At 40.5% G+C, this 23,182-nt stretch overlaps 1 protein-coding gene across 1 annotated transcript in view; it reads left to right on the top strand.

Annotated features, from left to right (window-relative positions):
• The window catches only part of LOC135473670 (fibrillin-3-like), a 40,523-nt gene extending 17,955 nt beyond the window's left edge, over nucleotides 1-22,568 (top strand). The window contains exons 14-34 of the mRNA XM_064753534.1: nucleotides 831-932; nucleotides 1,401-1,523; nucleotides 1,980-2,099; nucleotides 2,927-3,049; nucleotides 6,258-6,374; nucleotides 6,746-6,868; nucleotides 7,758-7,880; nucleotides 8,299-8,427; nucleotides 9,459-9,545; nucleotides 10,240-10,362; nucleotides 10,738-10,854; nucleotides 11,431-11,553; nucleotides 14,799-14,921; nucleotides 15,479-15,601; nucleotides 16,067-16,183; nucleotides 18,690-18,812; nucleotides 19,092-19,214; nucleotides 19,855-19,977; nucleotides 20,316-20,375; nucleotides 20,890-20,994; nucleotides 22,201-22,568. Of these exons, the coding sequence (XP_064609604.1) occupies nucleotides 831-932; nucleotides 1,401-1,523; nucleotides 1,980-2,099; nucleotides 2,927-3,049; nucleotides 6,258-6,374; nucleotides 6,746-6,868; nucleotides 7,758-7,880; nucleotides 8,299-8,427; nucleotides 9,459-9,545; nucleotides 10,240-10,362; nucleotides 10,738-10,854; nucleotides 11,431-11,553; nucleotides 14,799-14,921; nucleotides 15,479-15,601; nucleotides 16,067-16,183; nucleotides 18,690-18,812; nucleotides 19,092-19,214; nucleotides 19,855-19,977; nucleotides 20,316-20,375; nucleotides 20,890-20,994; nucleotides 22,201-22,568 (2,675 nt within the window). The remainder of the gene's footprint in view (nucleotides 1-830; nucleotides 933-1,400; nucleotides 1,524-1,979; nucleotides 2,100-2,926; nucleotides 3,050-6,257; nucleotides 6,375-6,745; nucleotides 6,869-7,757; nucleotides 7,881-8,298; nucleotides 8,428-9,458; nucleotides 9,546-10,239; nucleotides 10,363-10,737; nucleotides 10,855-11,430; nucleotides 11,554-14,798; nucleotides 14,922-15,478; nucleotides 15,602-16,066; nucleotides 16,184-18,689; nucleotides 18,813-19,091; nucleotides 19,215-19,854; nucleotides 19,978-20,315; nucleotides 20,376-20,889; nucleotides 20,995-22,200) is intronic.
• The last annotated feature ends 614 nt before the right edge of the window (nucleotides 22,569-23,182 follow it).

Here is a 23,182-nt window from a genome sequence, read left to right as displayed (position 1 = left end):
CATGATACATGCTGGGAGAACAAAATGGCATTTCAAACCTACCTGTGCTTGGAATCTCATCATGAGGCCATATTCGTGATCATTTTATCTAGATATCATCACGTGAAATAAGGTGGAGTAGCAATTGGTAACTAAATGAGCATGATACATGCTGGGAGAACAAAATGGCATTTCAAACCTACCTGTGCTTGGAATCTCATCATGAGGCCATATTCGTGATCATTTTATCTAGATATCATCACGTGAATTAAGGTGGAGTAGCAATTGGTAACTAAATGAGCATGATACATGCTGGGAGAACAAAATGGCGTATCGGTGTGTGTTTTTTTTTTTTTTTTTTTTTGGATTGGTGTTTTACGCCGTACTCAAGAATATTTCACTTATACGACGGCGGCCAGCATTATGGTGGGTGGAAACCGGGCAGAGCCCGGGGGAAACCCACGACCATCCGCAGGTTGCTGGCAGACCTTCTCACGTACGGCCGCCAGCATGAGCCGGACTTGAACTCACAGCGACCGCGTATCGGTGTTGCCAGCAATCCACTCTTTGGTTTTATAATTATATCACTTGATGACATTTTTTCTTTATTTTCTTTATTTAGAACATGTAATATTTCTGTGTTTCGGTTCCTAGTATGATGGTCTCTTGTAGATTGCTCACAAGTAGGTGGAAAGAAGTGTGTAAAGTGTATGGAAATAGCTGTAAGAAAAAAGGGACTTTTCGTCATCTCTAACTACCTTGATAAGTTTCACAACAATTTTTGATTTCCTTTTCATTGCATTACATCCCATCACATAGCATCACATTACACTATGTGCTTTTCCTTTCAGACACAGAAAAGGAAGAAAACAGAACGGACTGCCTATGTAAGGAAAATCGAGAGAAATGTGACAGAGGCTACTATTTCAGCATGAACACTTCATCTTGCGAGAGTAAGTGTCTAATGCTAACTCCTCGAATTACCAAGTTTCAATAATTTCTAGAAACTTACCATTTTTTCTCAGTTACATCACGTTTCGTATCACTTTCTTGCATGTTAAAAGTAATGTGTCTGCGGCCATGTTGTATTGTTTAAATCACGCTTGCCTTTCCATCATGCCATTGAGTTAAACCTTTAGACACGGATACAATTAAAATCCTCTACTCTACGAAGTTTAAACTTTGAATGCTGTTTATTTACTGCAGACCAATGTACCAATCACATTTTGAGTTTCTTTCATCTGCTGAGTTTAACTTCTCAGCACTTTCAATTTATGACTGAAGTCTTAGGTTGCTTAATGGGCTCAAAGAATATCCTACAATTAATCAAACAGTATCCTGTCAAGGAATGGGTTGGTTTTGCAATATCGTGGATAACCTTTTGGCCATGTCTTCTCATCTGTTGCTGATGGCTTCCACAGACATTGATGAGTGTTTAGAGCTAAATGGTGGATGCCAGCATAGCTGTGAAGACTCTGATGGCGGTTACAACTGTTCGTGTTTGGAAGGGTTTGAACTGTCACCAGATGGACATTCCTGTCAAGGTAAACTTTGTGGTGCTCTTTGAAGTCTTCACTACCACTCATGTCGATTGCAATGCGTTTCTGCTCAGCCACCAGTTTCCTTGGTGTAAACCACAATGTTGTCCGCCGTCGAATGAATGAAATGAGTACAGCTTAAAACACCATTCAAATAAACAAGTACATTTTTATTCAGATCGAGTTTCTTTTTGTTAAAACGCAAGACAGCTTTACTTGTTAGGTTAAAAAGCTGTCCGCCATGAAAGTGACATGGCCTTTTTTATTACTCAATCTCTGGATCAGTGGACTGGAGCTTTATTCCCTTCACACTGCTCCTTTGACCATTGAGGTCGCAGACTCGAATCTAGCTCTAGTGTTTTCGGATGTCACGAAAGTTACTTTGGATACTTCGTTTTTTTAACCAGAAAGGAATAAGAGCAAAATAACATCTTTGTTCTGAACCTGTTTTATCCTTTACAGATATGGACGAATGCCTGGATGACACATCTTGTTCCAGTATGTGTTACAATACATACGGAAGCTACTATTGTGAATGTTCGTCTGGCTACAGTCTGCTGCCAGACCTTAGCACCTGCACAGGTAAGACAAACACATTTTCGTGGTAAATGGGCTATGGTTCTGTCACCGTCAGTGTGACTCGAAACTTGAAGACCGAACAGAGGTGTCCTGACGCTCTTTCATGGTACAAACTTGAAGGGTGCCATTCTGACACTGTGAGTATAAAGCTGGTAATGTCACATTTGTCACTGAAACATATAAAAAGCTGAATTACTGATGTGATCAGCGTTCCTTCCTTCCTAATAGCTTCGCCCGTAAGCTCATTAGTCTTTGACTAACGAGATCGACCTATAGCAAGTTAGAATCTAATTCTCTCCCTCATTCTAGTCCACAGTGTTTTCTTGTACCCGGTTTTTGTCCGTTTCTTCCATCCAAAAATTTGGCCATGTTATCTATTTTTTGTGTGAAAGAAATTTTTTTTCATATTGTTTATTGTGATAACAAAGCATTTTGAGTATTTTTAGAAGAATGAAATGTAATAAATTGCAGATAACATCACTGCAGCTTTTTTTTAAACTAATTCTCTTTAAGCCTCGGTAGTAAGGTGTGGATAAGCATTTGCATGAAGGGTCAGAATAAATCCTTAAAGTAAGGTAAAATGGCGAAAGACGATTTCACCGCTGTTACGTTTGAGCATTTGTCAACAATCACACTGCGTCTCTGCTCTGGTTTTACTCTTTATGCTGTACATGTAGTCTTTTATATTGAAATAGTTTATTGACTATTGGAAATTATTAGACTGAGATACATGTAGCATATACTACTCAAAACCAGTTTTTAATGACCAGGTGTTGAAGAGCCATACTGAGTGCAGGATCATTTAAGCCTCTTCTCGTTACTCGCTACAGACACAGACGAGTGTGATGACTATAATGGCAGATGTGAACAGATTTGTACCAATGCTGTGGGGAATTACAGCTGCGATTGTCGCAATGGGTTTGTCTTACTCCATGATTTCCACAGCTGTGCCGGTAAGAACGAGTTGATCTCTTCGTCACTCTCGCCCTACTGAAAGACACAGTGTATATATACAGTACACACCCCTAATGACTCCTCGTCGTCATATGACTGGAACATTGTTTAGTATAACGTTAAACCCTAAGCAACCATTCATTCATTCCTCGTGACTCACCCATTTTGTATCGGGATTGCCTCACAGGCAAAGTGTAACATAACAACAACCCAACAACCTGAAAATCAAGTGGCATTTCTGATTGATAAATAACTAAGTATTATAACCCTTGTTATTCTCTTGGGGAAAGTTCTTTTCTCATTAGAAAATTTGTTTCTCATTAGAAAATTCGTTTCTCATTAGAAAATTTGTTTCTCATTAGAAAGTTCGTTTCTCATTAGAAAATTCGTTTCTCATTAGAAAGTTCGTTTCTCATTAGAAAATTCGTTTCTCATAAGACAATTCGTTTCCCATTACAGAGTTCGTTAGCGATTAACGTTTGTAATGCTTACTTACCTTTTCTGTTCTTGTGGGAGTCATGATTTTTTTTCTTTTATATTGGAACGTTGCATAACCAAGATAATTTAAGGGGCCGGATGTCATTGTAATAGTTGAGTAATAGTCCGTTATAGTTGAGCAGTTCATCTATTTATTAAAATGTGACATATATTGGTGGATGGCAATATAATGTATGTGTTCATGTATGGGAGTTTTCCATTTACTCGTCAAAATTCATTGGTTTACTTCAGGCTTGTGTTCTTCACACGTGAAACTTTCCGCTATCGAATAAGTGGGGAATTCTTGAGTATGGTGCTGTATAACGATCAAATAAATAAAAAAATCTGTATGACTTATTAACTATTGCACTTAAATTTACATTTTTGCTTTCAATCCCAGATTTGGATGAATGCGGCGAAGGCATAACAAACTGCAGTCATTCTTGCATGAACACCTTTGGATCATACTTATGTCAGTGTAATGAGGGGTATACACTTGACCCAGACGGCTACACATGTAACAGTAAGTCTAAGGCTGAGTGATACTCAAGTACAGATCTTCAGTCTAGTAGGGCCCGACTTATTGTCATGAATTCGTTAATGAACGGAAGATATCAGACAGGCGATAGACGAATCATCTGGGAAAGCAATTCAAACGTATAAACAGGAAGAGAAACGGAATGTTTCAGTACCCTCTTTAGTACTTCCGGGTGATGTAGATAGTGTCCGGACAAGCTAAGTACAAATGCTGAGTAGTAAATGCATGAATGGGTCACATCATCTGGCGCAGTGACTGTTGTTGTCTTGAGTGCGTCACCAGTTTGTCCACCAAACCTCATCACCAGTTTGTCCACCAAACCTCATCACCAGTTTGTACACTAAACCTCATTACCAGTTTGTACACTAAACCTCATTACCAGTTTGTACACTAAACCTCATTACCAGTTTGTCCACCAAACCTCATTACCAGTTTGTCCACCAAACCTCATTACCAGTTTGTCCGCCAAACCTCATTACCAGTTTGTCCGCCAAACGTCATCACCTGTTTTTCCGCCAAACGTCATCACCTGTTTGTCCACCAAATGTCATCACCAGTTTGTCTGTCAAACATCATTATGTTTGTCCACCAAACCTCATGATTAGTTTGTCCACTAAACCCCATTACAAGTTTGTCCACCAAACGTCATTACCAGTTTGTCCATCAATCGTCATTACCAATTTGTCCACCAAACGTCATTGCCAGTTTGTCTACCAAACCTCATTACCAGTTTGTCCACCAAACGTCATTGCCAGTTTGTCTACCAAACCTCATTACCAGTTTGTCCACGAAACCTCATGACTAGTTTGTCCACTAAACCTCATTGTCAGTTTGTCCACCATACGTCATTACCAGTTTGTCCACCAAACGTCATTGCCAGTTTGTCCACCAAACGTCATGGCAAATGAAGGATTGGGCAACAGGCTGCGCAGTTTGTTCTTCTGTTATTTGGACGGGAAAGGTTCCCCATTGAAAAGGAATAGCTTGTTTTACAGAACAATTTTCTGTTCGTATATTGAAGGGTAAACTGTGAAGCAGCATTTGTAGCGTTTGTTGGCATTTACATATTTGTGTCACCTTACACATTTAGAAGATTGACAATATTATTATATACTTTCATTCTGTTATGAAGACATTATATGTATTTTAAACTTTGCCGTTGTAAGTCCTTTGTTGTAGTATTGCTACAGCACAGCAAACAGTTGGGGTAGTATGTGACAAACATTGATGTTGTTTAAAATGCTGTTCAGATATTGACGACTGCGCTGTGAACAATGGGGGCTGCGACCAGAATTGTACAGACATTCCCGGAAGTAGAATTTGTTCATGTAATCGCGGATTCCAGCTTCACGCTGACGGCGAGAGATGCATAGGTAGATATTAACCAACCCTACAACTTGTATTAAATAAAGCTAAACCTTGAAAGACTGAATCGGTATGATAAATTTTGTTCCGATTTAAAACCTGTATAAATTGGAATATGTTTTATTGGTTATTACCTATGTCGTGCAGGCATGGGTCAATCTGCAACTATTGGTTAATCCACATCTATTAATGTACAATCCAAGAATGTTCTGCCTATTTAAGCTAATGCTCATTTATAGGTTCATCCATATGTTTTATCTATTCCATACATTATTTTTATTAATCAGTACATAGTAAGTAGTCCAATTCGCTTGGCTAATCATTATCTGTTCGTCAATGCACAACTGGTTTTGCATCAACCTGCAGATGGTCGTGGGTTTCTTCCGGGCAACTACCCGGTTTCCTCTCACCAAAATGCTGACCTCCGTCGTATAAGTGAAATATTCTTGATCATGGCGTAAAGCACTTATCAAATAAATCAATGCACAACTCTGGATTAATTGTGAAAGACGATTCCAAAACCCGCTTTTTAGGCTATTCTGAATCCTTTATATGTATACATTTGTAGCTATTGTTATGTCTTTTGACAGACATCTTAGAAGACATCTGTTTTAATGTATATATAGCCATCAATATGTCTTAATCAAGTAACAGTGCTAGTTGGCTGCATGTGTTGCAAGGCATAACTTTTAGAAAATCTAATCTACATGGTTGAGCAAGCGTTCGTGCAATGTCACCACAAAAAATAAATACAAGCCTTTCAGATTTCGTCAGTCCGTTGCTCCGTGAAATATCCGCGGTTTTTATCCTTTTATTTCATTTTACAGATATCGATGAATGCGATTATGAGAATTGCTCTCAGCTTTGTGTCAACACCGAAGGAAGTTACAAGTGTGATTGTCACAAAGGATATAGTTTGTCGGATGACCAAGGGAACTGTACCAGTATGTTTTTACCCCTTGCCCAAAACTTACCTATATTTGATTGATCTGATTTTTCAAGCTTGTTTCACCTGTACCCTCATTAGTTTGCCAACACACTAGCTCGGGCAGCTGAACTTATAGCCCAGGCGTATTTTAGTGCTTTACACGATACTTTTTAACCCAATAGAAGCAGTTCTATTTGTCTCTTACCTTGTTCATTTTAAATATGCAATAGCTTAGTTTTGTTTAAGTGATGCTTTGGTTGGCTGCCCATTTACTTGTTCTTGTCCCAAATGAATTCTTCAGTCAATGTATACACTGGTTCAAATTTGATCGAATACATTTACCGTTGTGTCGATATACTTTCCTTGAGTTGATGTTTCCCTATCCAGACCTGGACGAATGTGATATAAGCAACGGCGGTTGTGAACATATCTGCGAAGACACGGATGGAAGCTTTCAATGTTCGTGTGAGGTGGGTTACTATCTGCTGGAGAATGGAGTTACCTGTCAAGGTAAATCTCTTAGAAAGGTTGGCTGTTCCTTAGCCTCTGAACTATCCCCAGAATTGTCTGTGTTGCAATACTTTGTGTTTCTCTGCATCTTTTGAATTCGATTTCAGTTTTCATTTTGCTCATTACGACATTCTCACAGTATCCTTTTTTGTATGCCAGATATAAATGAGTGCGAGACGAACCGTTCGGAATGTAGCGACGGCTGTCAAAATACACTAGGAGGATACACATGCTTATGTGCAGATGGCTACATGTGGGATACGGACAATATGACGTGTATCAGTAAGTCCCTACAGTTATTACGCAAACACTTACTATGTGCTACTTCTTTTGAACTAAGGATAAATGAAAGTGCTAACGGCCTGCTTTAGTGTCTTCCGGACGACACATCCATGAGACATGTCCAAGCTCACCCACTGGTTCGTTCGGGAAAGCAACTAGCCGTCAACCAGTTAGGTTCTGTATTCGAAATGAAGGCTTCCACTGATCCGACTACTGTCTTACAACAGGAGGTGTGTCAGGTATTTGGTAAGGTGTGGTGGTTTCCTTATTAGGTTTGTTAGATATCTGGTAAATCGTGACAGTTTCCTACATTAGGAGGCTTTCTGGTACCTGGCAAGGTGTGGCGGTTCCCATATTAGGAGGTTTGTCAGGTACCTGGCAAGGTAGGGCGGTATCCTCATGAGGAGGTTTGTCAGGTACGGTGTATGTTGTGACAGTTTCCACATGAGGAGGTTTGTCAGGTACCTGGCAAGGTAGGGCAGTATCCTCATGAGGAGGTTTGTCAGGTGTACCTAGTAAGGCGGGGCGATATCCTCATTAGGTACCTGACAGTAGACAATAACAGATATACTTGAGATGTGCCTACTTGAGGAAACTTGAATTACAGATGTGGACGAGTGTAGAGCTGATAACGGTGGCTGTGAGCACATATGTGAGGACACAGAAGGTAGCCGGAACTGCTCCTGCATGGATGGGTTTACATTACTGACTGATGGGCAGGCTTGTCAAGGTAATAAATATGTACGGACAACAGCATAGAGAGTAGAACTAAAGTAGCGATCGACGACAATGTGATAGTTGTCAAATGGTCACACGTAACCGGTGAAATGCGGAGGCTTGTCAATTTACCTCAATTAGTGTTTTATTCTAACTGCTCTTATAAATGCTAGTTTAAAAAAGTAGAAATAAATTGCACGCCCCAAGCGCCGTGGCTCAGTAATGAACTGTCCATTACAGGATTGTGTATTTGATATACTTTGAGTTGTGAGACAAAGTCCATTTCTGATACACATCGCACATAAATTGAATTGATTTTTTTAAATTTGGTTGTATGATTTCTGTTTTATGTCAAAATAACAAAAGCATAAAACTGATTAATCAGTGCAGTTTTGATACATTACGGTTTTAATCTCTTTTCAAAATTTCAGACTTCGACGAGTGCTCCAACGAGACCATTTGCCAGCAAGCCTGTTCGAACACACTCGGAAGCTATCTGTGTTATTGTGAGGAAGGGTACTCTCTCCAATCAGATGGATATACCTGTGAACGTAAACCATGTAAGTCACCACATTTACACCCCAATCACAAAATATGGATACGCCTGTAGGTCATGACATTTACACTCCCATTACATAATACGGATATACTTGTGAACGTCCTCCATTTAAGTGATGACATTTACATTTTCATCACACAATACGGATATGCCCGCGAGCGTATTCGATGTAAATCATGGCATTTACACTTTCATCACATAATATGGATATGGCTGCGAGCGTATTCGGTGTAAATCATAGCATTTACATTCCCTTTCCACAATAAGAATGCACCTGTCCCTGTGAACTTATTCTATGTAAGTGATGACATTTGCTCCTCCATCATCACATAATATGGATATACCTGTGGACATTTTCCATGTGAGTGATGACATTTACATTTCCATCCCGGATATGCCTGTAAACATATTCCTTTGAACATATACCTGTGAACAGACACCATGTAAGTGATGACAGTTACACTTCCGTCACATTTTATGGATATGCCTGTGAACAGATACCATGTAAGTGATGACATTTACACTTCCATCGCATTTTACGGATATGCCTGTGAACAGACATCATGTAAGTGATGACAGTTACTCTTCCATCGCATTTTACGGATATGCGTGTGAACAGACACCATGTAAGTGATGACATTTACGCTTCCATCGCATTTTACGGATATGCCTGTGAACAGACATCATGTAAGTGATGACATTTACACTTCCATCGCATTTTACGGATATGCCTGTGAACAGACATCATGTAAGTGATGACATTTACACTTCCATCGCATTTTACGGATATGCCTGTGAACGTATGCCTGTGAACATACACCATGTAAGTGATGACATTTACACTCCTAGCACATTTTACGGATATGCCTGTGGACGTATGGCCTACCTGTGAACAGATACCATGTAAGTGATGACAGTTACACTTCCATCATAATATACGGGTATGCCCAATACTCCCTTATATCAGACAGATGTTAGCGAATATTCACGATTAGTACATTAGTTATTGTAATGTTACACGTTCTCTTTTAGATTTGTGTGGTAGTTCCGATGACGTGCCCCATGACTGTGATTGTGATACAGGCTATGCCTTCAACACTACCAGTGACAACTGTTACAGTAAGTTCTTCAGTGTATGGATCAGTGATCCTACAGGTTCTGAAGTGAATATTTCGTGTTAAGGTCGCTTTTTTGTACCAATGCATAGTCATTGCAACAAAGAAGGTCATAAAAAATACGGTTCTATGTTGGTATAATAAAGATCCAGTGACCTCCGTGGCTCAGTTACTTAGCGTGCTAGCGCAGCGTAATGACCCAGGAGCCTCTCACCAGTGTGGTCGCTGTGAGTTCAAGTCCAGCTCATGCTGGCTTCCTCTCCAGCTGTACCTGGGAAGGTCTGCCAGAAACCAACGGATGTTCGTGTGTTTCCCCCATGTTTCTGCCTGGTTTCTTCCCACCATATTGCTGGTCGCCATCGTATGAGTGAATTATGTAGTATGGCAACCAAATAAATAAATAAAGATCCCGTTTATTCGTTGACATCAAGAAACCCATCAACTCCACTGCACACTGGCAACCTATACATTGACTGCACAGAAAAAAAACTGGTTGTTTTAGCAAATGACCGTGTCTTTCCCAACTTTTACTTCCTGTTTGGCTTAATTTTCCTTTGCTTTGCTTCGCTTTGCTTTGCTTTGCTTTGCTTTGCTTTTTTTTCCCTTTCCTTTCCTCTCCTATCTAACTACATCAATGTGTATATGAGTATAAAGCATTTACGACTTCTATAATTTCTTCTTAAAAATTTTTGTTGTAGACATTGATGAATGTTTGCAGCTTAATGGGGGTTGTGAAGACTTGTGTGCAGACACAGTCGGCAGTTACATATGCACATGCTCGGAGGGATTCAGCCTAGCCGCCAATGCGCACTCATGTCAAGGTAAAATCTGCTTCAAAGGTAGTGCTGTGGTGTGTTCCAAGCATATGGCTCGGTGCAGATCATCTTTTCAACACCATCAGTGAACTGACAAGGGATTTCTTCCTCCTCCTTGTTTTACTCGGGTGAAATTGTAGTCTATACGGACGTGTAAGGTTATTGCAATAATAGTTTATTTACATCAGATATTAAAAATACTTCCACTGTGATCCTTAAGTTATCGACCTCATTATACATCTGACACTACGTCAAGCCAGCTAACTGCTTAACCTAGTGCCCAAAACAACTAAGCAAGCATATGGCGAATAATATGGCAGCACTCACTTTCACTATTTTCCTGTTGTGTAAAATTTGGGATCTGTTATTTCTGTTATTCAGATGTGGATGAGTGTAAAACTGGGGCGCATAACTGTTCTCAGAATTGTTATAATGAGATAGGCAGCTACAGGTGCGACTGTGACACCGGCTTCCAGAAGGATGGCCACAACTGCATAGGTGAGGAAACCATGCGAAGCTATTTCACTATATAGTTTGTTACAGTTGCCTAGTATTTATCCTCATTGAATACCTGGTCAAGTGTGCTGGTCAACACATGTATAGGTGAAAGCCTTGAATACAGCATTTGCCAGCAAAATAAATGAAAAAATATTAATTCAAACATTTGTTTATTTAATTAATTATTTCTCTAAGTACTGTTCTGAAACGCTAATCTTTATGCATCCTCCACTGCCGTATGCTGGACACGTATCGATCAGCGTCTAGGCAGATCGATGTCCGTTCATTAACTGTGTAAGTGTCCTGCCTGCCTTCTCCGGTACAACATTGCACTGAGGTAGCACTATAAATACTGTGAGCCACAAAAGCGGTCTGTTATGAAAACACAAGATAAGGATATCATCGAAATGATGTGGAAGCTAACTGGGAAATATATCCCTTGTTACAGTGCTTTAATCCAGATAAAGACCATCCGCATAGGTATCTCCAGGTCTTGTACACTTTAAACAGTTATTCTCGGTTATTACAAACTACACTTTATTAATCTGACGTGTATATCTTTATCCTTTTCTATAGATATTGACGAGTGCTTATTGAATATATCTGGATGCGAACAGGCCTGCCGTAACCTAAACGGTAGCTATGAATGCAGCTGCGATTCCGGCTGGTTTTTGAAGCACGATTCCTCCAGTTGTCAAGGTAAGTCGTCATGTTTTAAGCAGAGGACACACTAGACATATATTTTCGCTCGTACAGGCGTATTTTGTGAATTACTAGACATCTGTCTAGTGTGTCCGCGCCGGCGACGGAGTATTTCGCAGGCGATCTTGTCCGCTTCGAACTTCGATTGTACAAACAAGTGACAAGAAATATGCCCGGCGAATTCATTCTGTTCACGTAGTGTGTCTGCTCCATTCGGTGACCAAGACGATCGAGCTGACCAATCAAACAACACAGAATTGTTTTGAACTGTAAAATTTCATTTGTGTCACATGGTTTGCCACGTCACATGACATAACCTGCTTACCATGATCGACGAAAAAATCCACCTGGTGTGTCTGCAGCTATTCAGCGAATATCGTACTCTCGGGCAATTAAGTCCACACATTCTCACACTTGCCCTGGTCCACATTCTCACACTTGCCCTGGTCCACATTCTCCCCCTAGCCTGCAGTCTGACTCTTATCCTGGCCTGTATATGACACTTGCCCAAGTCCATATTCTCACACTTCTCCTTGTCCATATTCTCACACTTCTCCCTGTCCATATTCTGAGTTACCCTTGTCCATATTCTCACACTTCTCCTTGTCCATATTCTGAGTTACCCTTGTCCATATTCTGAGTTACCCTTGTCCATATTCTCACACTTCTCCTTGTCCATATTCTGAGTTACCCTTGTCCATATTCTGAGTTACCCTTGTCCATATTCTGAGTTACCCTTGTCCATATTCTCACACTTCTCCTTGTTCATATTCTGAGTTACCCTTGTCCATATTCTGAGTTACCCTTGTCCATATTCTCACACTTCTCCTTGTCCATATTCTGAGTTACCCTTGTCCATATTCTGAGTTACCCTTGTCCATATTCTCACACTTCTCCTTGTCCATATTCTGAGTTACCCTTGTCCATATTCTGAGTTACCCTTGTCCATATTCTCACACTTCTCCTTGTCCATATTCAGAGTTACCCTTGTCCATATTCTGAGTTACCCTTGTCCATATTCTGAGTTACCCTTGTCCATATTCTCGCACTTCTCCTTGTCCATATTCTGAGTAACCCTTGTCCATATTCTGAGTTACCCTTGTCCATATTCTGAGTTACCCTTGTCCATATTCTGAGTTACCCTTGCCCATATTCTCGCACTTCTCCTTGTCCATATTCTGAGTAACCCTTGTCCATATTCTGAGTTACCCTTGTCCATATTCTCACACTTCTCCTTGTCCATATTCTGAGTAACCCTTGTCCATATTCTGAGTTACCCTTGTCCATATTCTGAGTAACCCTTGTCCATATTCTGAGTTACCCTTGCCCATATTCTCGCACTTCTCCTTGTCCATATTCTGAGTAACCCTTGTCCATATTCTGAGTTACCCTTGTCCATATTCTGAGTTACCCTTGTCCATATTCTGAGTTACCCTTGCCCATATTCTCGCACTTCTCCTTGTCCATATTCTGAGTTACCCTTGTCCATATTCTGAGTTACCCTTGTCCATATTCTGAGTTACCCTTGTCCATATTCTCACACTTCTCCTTGTCCATATTCTGAGTAACCCTTGTCCATATTCTGAGTTACCCTAGTCCATATTCTGAGTTACCCTTGTCCATATTCTCACACTTCTCCTTGTCCATATTCTGAGTTACCCTTGTCCATATTCCGAGTTAACCTTGTCCATATTCTGAGTTACCTTTGTCCAGAGCCCGAAATCTGACGGTTGCCCTAGCCCGTAATCTGAGGCTTGCCCTAGCCCTTTTTTCTGATACTTGAGGCCTGGTGAAAATTGTCCACCAGCATGTGCTGATAAAGGATATATTGGATAACCTGGAAAATTTTCTTTTTCAGACATCGATGAATGTGATGTTAACAACGGCAATTGCTCTCAGGAATGCAAAAATTACCAGGGAGGTTTTAGTTGCCAATGTTGGAAAGGCTATCATATGGAGAATGAAAATCAGACATGTATAGGTGCGTCAGTGGTCGGGAAAGCTCATCTTGCTCAAGTTTTGAACAAATTGTTTACCATATTTGTTGCATCGTTTTGAGTTTGAACTGATATTTTGGCCACATGTGTAATGTATGCCTCATTCAAGACAACTGCAAATTCTTTTTTTTTTCATTTCGTTTCCTTATTCATCCTCGAAATATGTTTAGTAAAAATTCAAAAGTAAAGATTGTTACGACCCAAACTGTCTGTATTATAAAGAGATAGCTTGTTCGAAATACACGACAGTTTAGCCACACAAAAAAAGTAACCAAAACCAGCAGATTTTATTTTACAACAATTTATTAGGTTTAACAAGAACAGATAACAAGGCTTTTACAAATACTAAAGTACTTAAGTTTAACGAGAAAGGATAGCAGTATCTATACAAACACTAAAGTCCTTACATGTACAACGGTGTCAAGTCCAAACGGACGCATATATTCCACAATGCTGAAAACCATGCAGGCATAAATGCACAAATAAGAGGGAAAAATCCACAGTATAACTGAGTGTATGACGAAATATACACAAAATTCCACAGACAGGGTCCGTGTACTATTAAGCACTGTGTACACAAGAGCAAAAATTAAATAAGTTCAGACTGAACAAGTGCTCGGTGGAGATAGGATATAACAAAGCCAGTGGCTATCAAGACACCAAAATTCAGCACAAAAGGCCTACTAAAGTAACACACAGAGAAAGCATCCAAAACTCTCAATAATTCTCCTTTCTCTCCTTTGACCTGCTTTCATAGGTCTTATATAGACTGGTGGAATTGTCTAGAATTAGAAAATTCTTGAACACTTGTTGTAAACAAACAGGCCCCGAACTGAGGGTATTCTGGAACATTCTAAGGCAGAGGCAGACAGCAGGCCCTGAACTCAGCATATGTAAACAGTGGCAAGCTAAGTTTAGAAGCCGGCGGCAGTCGTGCACATAACACACCCACTCTTCAAGAAAAAAAGTTTTCCTAACTTTTTTTTACTTACAATATGTCTTAAACAATAATATATACAACATTGTAAAACCACATGCAATTAAACAATTTATACACAACTTATACACGAGACAGGCAATCTGCAATAACATTATCTTTTCCCTTAGCTTGTTTGATTTCAAGATTGTATTCCTGCAACAATAAACTTCACCGTAACAATCTCTGATTCTTTCTCTTAACTTTCTATAGAAACATAGCATGTAACATAATACAGTATATTGCAAGTATCTCTCCCTTCGTTTTAGACGATGACGAATGTGAAGACAATGATGGGAACTGCACGCAGGAATGTGAAAACTGGGATGGCGGATATAGCTGTCTTTGTTCGTATGGATACACATTGGCATATGACGGACATTCCTGTGATGGTAAAGAAGATCTTAATTTTGGTAGCGGGATAGGAACATAGTTCAGAGCTGCAGGACTCCAGACCGCGGTGGATTCAGTCCCGGATTTGGGAAGGAAAGTTTTATTTATTACGCATACTTTGAGCTTGGTGATCAGCAATGAATGATGGTACTTTGGGCAGGTTTACTTTTATGAAAATGTATTAATGTATAAGTCTACGAGATAAAGACCTACCGAATTGCAACTTGCTTTTTTTCTAAGTTTGATCTAAATTTCATTATATAATGCGTAGAACACCCTGGTGTGACCGAGATATGCCTAAATGTTTATAAAGATACCTACAGGTGACAAAAGCCCAGTACTAGCTTGTAACTTCTTGCCATTTGCGGTTTCTTGGCAGATTCGTCTTCTTCAGGTACTGTGACTAGGTAGTGTGTCCTGGCTGGTGTCATGCCAAGTGATCAACATAGTGAATAATACTATTATTGGTGTAATATTTCTTCTATCAATCCAATCAGAGACATTTGGAAAGTTGTTCATACATCACAAACATTAAAGCTTCTTCCTTATTTTCCAGACGTAGATGAATGCTACATGAATTTGTCGGACTGCTCAGACAGCTGTATTAATGTCCCCGGTAGCTACAGATGCGACTGTCCTGAAGGCTACAAGCTTAACAATAATGGCTTCAACTGTACAAGTGAGTGTTGTTTATCTGCCGTTAATATTTTAGCTAGATTGAATTTTTGGTGAAAAAGAAACTGTATATACTCTTACAACCATGCAAACGGTGTAATATGCCGCATCAAATCGTCGCTAGTACGGTCGAAAGTGGTTGCAGGTTCTCAGATGTGAGAAACAAAGTGAAGTTAGATTTTACATGCCTTCATTATGCATGAGAGAAGTCAACATGACTGGTTTTATAGGCTTAAAGCATATTATTGATTCTTATATATAAAAAAAACAATAGAAATGAAAATCGTACATGTGTGAAACCATGTGTAGAGATCATGCATAAGCTACAACGACCTGCTGATGTCGTTCAGCGTGATGCGGGTGAAGAAATAGGTCCGGCTTAAGCGAAATTCAGTGATATCATATTAATAAGTATCAAGCTTGTTTGTGTACTAGTCACGCCGTAGTTGTATAATTGTGTATATTCCAGATATTAACGAGTGCCTGACTGAAAATGGCGGCTGTGAGCAGGAGTGTACTGACACCAATGGGAGTCGAACCTGCAACTGTACTGAAGGTTACATCCCTAATGGGGTCTTTTGTCTGGGTGAGCTGCTTTCTTTTTGGTTCTGTCAAAAGAAAGACCCAACCAGATTGTGTATCAAAAATGAATGGCTTGTCTAAACTATAGGGTTAGTTGGTATTTATTAAGGTCATATATTGATATGGCGATATTGATATGATATATTGGTATGGCGATATTGATATGATATATTGATATGGTGATATTGATAGGATATATTGATATGGTGTGTCGAGATTATACTATCAAACGCCTTCACTTCAAGTTTCTTTAGTATTACAGTACAGCATAATTCTCTTGATCGTCCAGGATCTCTGGCGCTTTGCATCATGACTGTGCCTTACTCCGCTTTACTCCGCTTTACTCCGCTTAACCCGGGCTAGGAGATGTATATTCATAGTGTTAAATTAGATTGCCGCGCTAGATATATGAACAGTTGCAATCAAAACTCAACTTAGATACATATATTGTGATTGACAAATTATATTGTACCATAGTACAAGATTTGAATACTGATTTCACTTTGTCGCCTAGAACATATCTTGCATCTTTCCAATATCATTGAAAACTGTTGACTGCTTTTCTTTGCCACATATTTCCTGATGATGGCACAAATATCGTGACCGAAATATAGACTAATAATATGACTTCAATATTCAAGTTACTGCCTTTCTATTTTATGCAAAACTGATCTGTGGAACCACTGGATGGGATGGTCTGCCAGCAACCTTCGGATGGTCGTGGGTTTCCTCCGGGCTGTGCCCGGCTTCCTCCCACTATAATGCCATGATACAGGTTGTGTAAGTGCAATATTCTTCATTACGTTGTGAAACTCAAATAAACTACCGGGCAAAAGAAACGTATAACTTTTAAATGCAGTTTTTTCTATGGAAAAATAAGTTGAATAAGTTTGAACGTTGTGCGAATACGTTTGCACATAAGCACCCTGTGTACACGTCACTTTTTAACGAGATTCATTGAAATTGGCGTAAGACATCATGGAAAATTGGAAAAACAGAGTTTCGGGTCCTGTTGAAAATCCTCGATAATGACCGCCATATAAATACCGATGTAGCACATGGTAAGGGTGCAATACCATAAAAAAACATCTAAGAGATGCCGAGACTTACACAAGCAGAACGTGATAGAGCCACTGGTATGGCCGACATGGGGGCCAGTTAACACCACATTGCCAGAACATTCAATTGCAGTCAAGCCACCATCAGCACACTGTTGGGTCGTTACCGCCTAACAGGCAGGACACAAGATCGTCCAAGATCGGGCAGGCCAAGTGTTACAACGCCTGGCGAAGACCGGTACATCCGCACAATCCACCTGCGTAACCGGTTTGTGACGTTGACGTCAACGGCGGAAACGGTGGAAACGGCACTGGGACATCCCATCAGCAGACGCACAATCTTATGATGACTCCGCGTGAGTGGTATCAGAGCCTATCGCCCCTTCCGTGGAATGGCATTGACTCCTCTACACCGTCAAAACAGGCTGCGTTGGGCAAGAGTTGTACGTCGATGGCAGCGACGAGACTGGGAAAGGGTGCTGTTCACTGATGAAAGCCGATATAACCTCTTCAGAAATGATAGTCGAATTCGTGTGTATCGACGCAGGGGAGAGCGATTGGCACAAAACTGCATTCAGAATGTCCACCCTTTTGGTGCTGGTGGGTTGCTTGTATGGGGCGGAATTTGTGGACAGGTGAGAACGAGATTGGTCATCATCCAGGGAAATCTGACTGGCCAGAGATACCGAGATGAAATATTGGAACCTGTTGTGGTGCCATTCGTGCATCAACAGCAAAGGGGTATCCTTTTGCAGCAGGACAATGCACGACCTCATACCGTCAGGGTTGTACTAAATTATCTGGACACCGTTGATGTCAACGTACTGCCTTGGCCAGCACGATCGCCAGACATGAATCCCTTAGAGCATCTGTGGGATCATCTTGATCGACGTCTGAGACAACGCGTCCCTCCCCCACAAAACAGGCAACAGCTCGAACAGGCTTTATTTGAGGAGTGGGACAGAATTCCTGATGACGTCATCCGGCGGCTGACGACTTCCATTTTGGCTTTAATTGATGCAATGGGTGCTCACACACGCTACTAACGATATGTCTTATGACATGATAGGACATTAGGTACACCTTTTTAAGGGAGTCCCTTTACTTCCATTTGTGTAATTTTTCAGATTTACCCCATGCCTTCTTTACTCGGCCTGACAGCAAGTGTAATATCCATATGGCTTTGAATTTTTGAACAGAACTTGGAAAATGGTTTATTGCAATATAATGCTTATCATGTTGATACTGTCTGTCTTTCTTTCTCTTTCTTGTGGTGCTGAACAAGGTTATACGTTTCTTTTGCCCGGTAGTTTATAAGAAATAAATGATTAATTAAATTGTAACAAGTTTGGACCCACTCTCAGTTTGCAGGGAAATTTGCCATCAGGCTGTTAGGGGACAGCAATTTCATTGCAATACTCATTCAATGCTTACTGTTTTTCTATGCTACAGATGTTGACGAATGCTCGCTGAATGTCTCTACCTGTGCTATGAGGTGTATTAACATAATAGGCAGTTATAGATGTGAATGTGATCGTGGTTACCAGATACACCCAGACCAATCTTCGTGTACAAGTAAGATTATCTGTAGTACCGGGTAATAGTTCAAATATTCTTAATCGTATTTGTATGATGTATTTATCATAGTATACTGCAACACCACGCCTCTTCGAAACACATACGCTTATGATTTATAAAACACTGGAAAGTTTTTACTTTATTGCTTCATCACAAATACCAACTTTATAAGAACTTAAGCCTCACGGAAATAATTATCGAGATTTTACCCATTGTTTTAGTACAGTGGAGCGGATCATTGTCCTGACATACACGTCTGTTTTTGTCTTTTTTCAGACATAGATGAGTGTGCCAACGAAAACGGCGGATGTGATCACGTGTGTGAGGATTGGGAGGGTAACTACACGTGCTCCTGTCGCCCCGGGTATACACTCTCTCTAAACTCCAGAACCTGCCTGGGTAAGGATTTTTTATCTATGAGTATTTTGATCCCAGTGGACAGCATATACTCCGTTGCATAATACTGATATAAGGTAAACCTATTTTTTTAACCAACAAAAAAAAAACAAAAACACGAAGGGCTGTTGATATCTCTGGCCTAATATCCCTGGCGTAATATCAATGGGACTGTAAGACTGGTCTGCTGGAAAAGTAGTATATTTAACACTGACGTTGTGGTAATAACCTATCACCTTCAACAGAGTAAATGTTTTACCTAAGGAACAAGCTATGTATACACCAGGACCTACTTAACTGGTTCCTTTCTATATAAGTCTGCATGGATACAATATGAAAACAGTTCAGTGAGAAAATATCAGGGCTTACACAAAGGCTAGTAAAAACAACTCACGACCAAATAAAAAAGAAAATACACAAAGTTGGTCAGAGAGTAAAAAAGTGTTGCTCAAGAAACATGTAAGGAATATACATAACTCTCCAAAAACTGCTGTATCCACCTTGCTCTCCCGCGTCCAGACCTCTGCCTGGAGGTCTGTGATGTCGAGCAAGTGTTACAATCGTATATCGTTGAAGATTGCGATAATCCTGTTGAATGGTTTATCGTCATAAACTATACCAGCTGCGTTATGCTATGTTGTAGATGTTGACGAATGTTCCGCAAATGCCTCACTCTGCGATATGACGTGCGTTAACACAGTAGGCAGTTACAGATGCGAATGTGGAAATGGATACCAGTTACACCAGGACGAGTCATCATGTACAGGTAAGCCTTCATTCTTTTAGATCACGGAGTTCAAATCCAGCTAGTCCATACTGCTTTCCCCTCATGTGGTAAGGCGTCAACAACGATTTCCTCTCACCATAATCCCAGCCGGCCATTGTATAAGTGAAATATTCTTGTGTCGGGCGTAAAACCCAAATCAAATAAATAAATAAATTCTTAATCCGTCCATAATACATTCCCAGGCAACATAATAGCTAAAATAGCAAATGAAGACTTGTCTAGATATAAACTCTACACTTAAACTAATTTTAATAATACTAAGACATTGGGATTTAGTAAATTGTTTACAAACAAAATGTTTGTTGTGTTTTTGTCAGGTATAGATGAGTGCTCCAATGATAACGGGGGATGTGATCACCTATGTGAGGATGGGGAGGGTAACTACACGTGCTCGTGTTTCCCCGGGTACACACTCTCGTTAAACTCCCATACTTGTCTTGGTAAGGTGTTTTGTGTTCTCAAAGCTATAGTTTGAACCTCCGCGGGCGACGTGATTAGCGCGCCAGCGGGGCGCAATGACCAAGGAACCTCTCAACAATGGGGCCTGTGTGAATTCAAGTTCAGCTCATGCTGGCGTCCTCTCCGGCGGTACGTGGGAAGTTCTGTTCTTGGTTTTCCCCGAGTTTCCTCTCACCAAAATGTTGGTCGCCGTCGTATAAGTATAATATTCTTGAGTACGCGTAAAACACCATTCAGATAAATAAATTCTCATGGCATCACGAATTCCATGAATACACGTGATGGTTGATATTAGATGTACCCCCATTTACAAAATGGTGACGTAATAATCTAGTCTCTTGTCCGTTTAAGGTCTTATGCACATGTTTAGCATTACTGAAGTGTTATCGACGAATCATACTGTTTGTTTTATTTTCTCCGTTTTTGTTGCAGATATTGACGAATGTGAGAACAGCACGGCCTGTCAGTCTGGTTACTGTATCAACACTGTCGGCAAGTATAAGTGTCTGCTATTCACGGTGTCAGGAACGGGAGCACGTGAGTATATAGCGGAATTTAGCAGTATAATGCACTGACAGAGCTTCAGACAATACGCTGTCAGCCGGTTCAATGTGTCTGCAGCTCCTAATTTACTTGTAAGAATTTATTGATGAGCTTTTTGGAAAATAAAACACAGCAAGGGATGTGAGAATTTGTCAGGCCATTTGACAACAGGTCATTTCAGTCCAGTCAGGCCAATCAAAGGGTTTCAGCCCTGGTTGTGGTTTTACTCCAAGCGTCACATGAAATGGCCTGAGAGGCCCACAGCTAAAGAAAATACATAACCTGGCACAGATATCACTATTTACGCCCCTACATATTTCTCATTTTCAATAATCCGTTTTAGGTGGTAGCGCTGATCTGAAACTCAAGGTGCCATCATATACCGAAAAATATTAGACCTATTTCGCGACGTGTATATTGTGTATCTGCACTAAGATGTTGAGTAGAAATTTATATAAACTGAAATTAAAAATTACATTGACCAACACGTTTTTCTTTACACAACTCCGGGTTTGGGACCTGGGGCGTGCTTGTGGATGGGCAGCATTTGCTGGCCTTGTGCTGCCACAAAATTGGAATCCCTCCATCAGTCTACAGGTTGTTAGCACGCTAGCGCAGCGTAATGACGCAGGAGTTTCTCACCATTGCGGTCGCTGTGAGTTCAAGTCCAGCTCATGCTTTCTTCCTCTCCGGCCGTATGTGGGAAGGTCTGTCAGCAACCTGCGGATGGTCGTGGTTTTCCCCCGCTCTGTGCCCGGTTTCCACCCACCATAATGCTGGCCGCCGTCTTATAAGTGAAATATTTTTGAGTAGGGCGTAAAACACCAATCAAATAAATAAATAAATAAATCAGTCTACAGTTTCAACTTTAACTCTTGTCATAAACGTAAAGAAGATGGTAGGTGAAACCACATACTAGATTTAAATAATTTTGAACCTAGCTGGCGCAGTAGAATTTTGGTAGCTTTAACAGCTAATGCTGGTGTTGTTTGCTTTTACGGTAGTAAGCACAGATAGAGACAAATTAATATATAACCGTTCTGAAACTGCGTTGCGGGTTGACCCCTTTAGAATTTTTGCCTCACAGATACACCAGATAAAGGAGAAACCTGAGTCAGATGAACTCAAAAAGAAATGAATGATGGCATCAATGGTTTAAATCCACTGATAAGTACATTTTTCTTCTATTTGATATGTCAGTTAAAGTGGAAGACGTTAGTCCGCCCCCTGCGGCAGACCAGCACTCCCAGACGTACTTTTCGGTGGGCGCCATCTGGTTAGGGGCGTTAACTCTTGTCATAATGTTGGCGACTGTCATGGGTTTCACCAGATGGAGAAGGGAGCGTCGTAGTCAGCGAACACCAGTGTCTTCGCCGACACCACGTTCTGGTACGCGGGCACCACAGACGTCGCCGCGAACGCCGCCCAACTCTGCATTGTCGACACAGACACCTTCTTCGGCGGAGTTAACACCTCAGCGGCTACAGCTAGCCCTGGCCTCCACAAAATCTGCAAGGCGGAAGTCTAGATCTCCCAAACAAAAACAGCAGTCCAGCGGCAGAAGTTAATTCTAGTGCTATTAAATGTTTAACGACAGTTTCGGAACATTTAGGAACTTTTTTCGTTACTGTATTGTTTTGGTTCTTTTGTTGATTTTCGGTAGTGTCTTCTTTTGAGGAATTGTTGCTATTGTGCTTTTGAAGGTTTTCCTGGCCTTAAAGTTTATATGTGAAGTGGCATTCTGGGCTTTTTCTAACAACAACGAACGTAAACACGTCTAACCCTAATAAATTTATACCTAATTTTTATTGAATGGAGTGGTAATTTTCTATAAATATCTGTATATATTGAAGACTACAATCAAGCGCGAGATTTCAAATTTATAAAATGTATAGCCTAAAGTTTCCGATTTTGTACCTTTTTACATCTTATTCTGGCAACAAAATGTATATGTACAGGAACAGACCTGTGAGTTTGTTTATTTGTTCGTCTTACACTTCAATTTCATGCACACCGCTCCGGTGGCCTAATGATTAGATTAGACCCGGGCCATACCAAAGCCTTTGAAAATTGAACTTGTTACCGGAAACAGGACTGATTGGCCCAGTGCCATTATAATATGACTGGGAGGGGTGCTATGTCTGGTGTCTTAGGCCTGATACTTCAATGGACTTCAGGGCAG

This window comes from Liolophura sinensis, chromosome 8, assembly GCF_032854445.1.
Source record: "Liolophura sinensis isolate JHLJ2023 chromosome 8, CUHK_Ljap_v2, whole genome shotgun sequence".
Lineage (NCBI taxonomy): Eukaryota > Metazoa > Mollusca > Polyplacophora > Chitonida > Chitonidae > Liolophura > Liolophura sinensis.
Note: the sequence above shows the minus strand (reverse complement) of the source record. Positions and strands in the feature narration are given on the sequence as shown.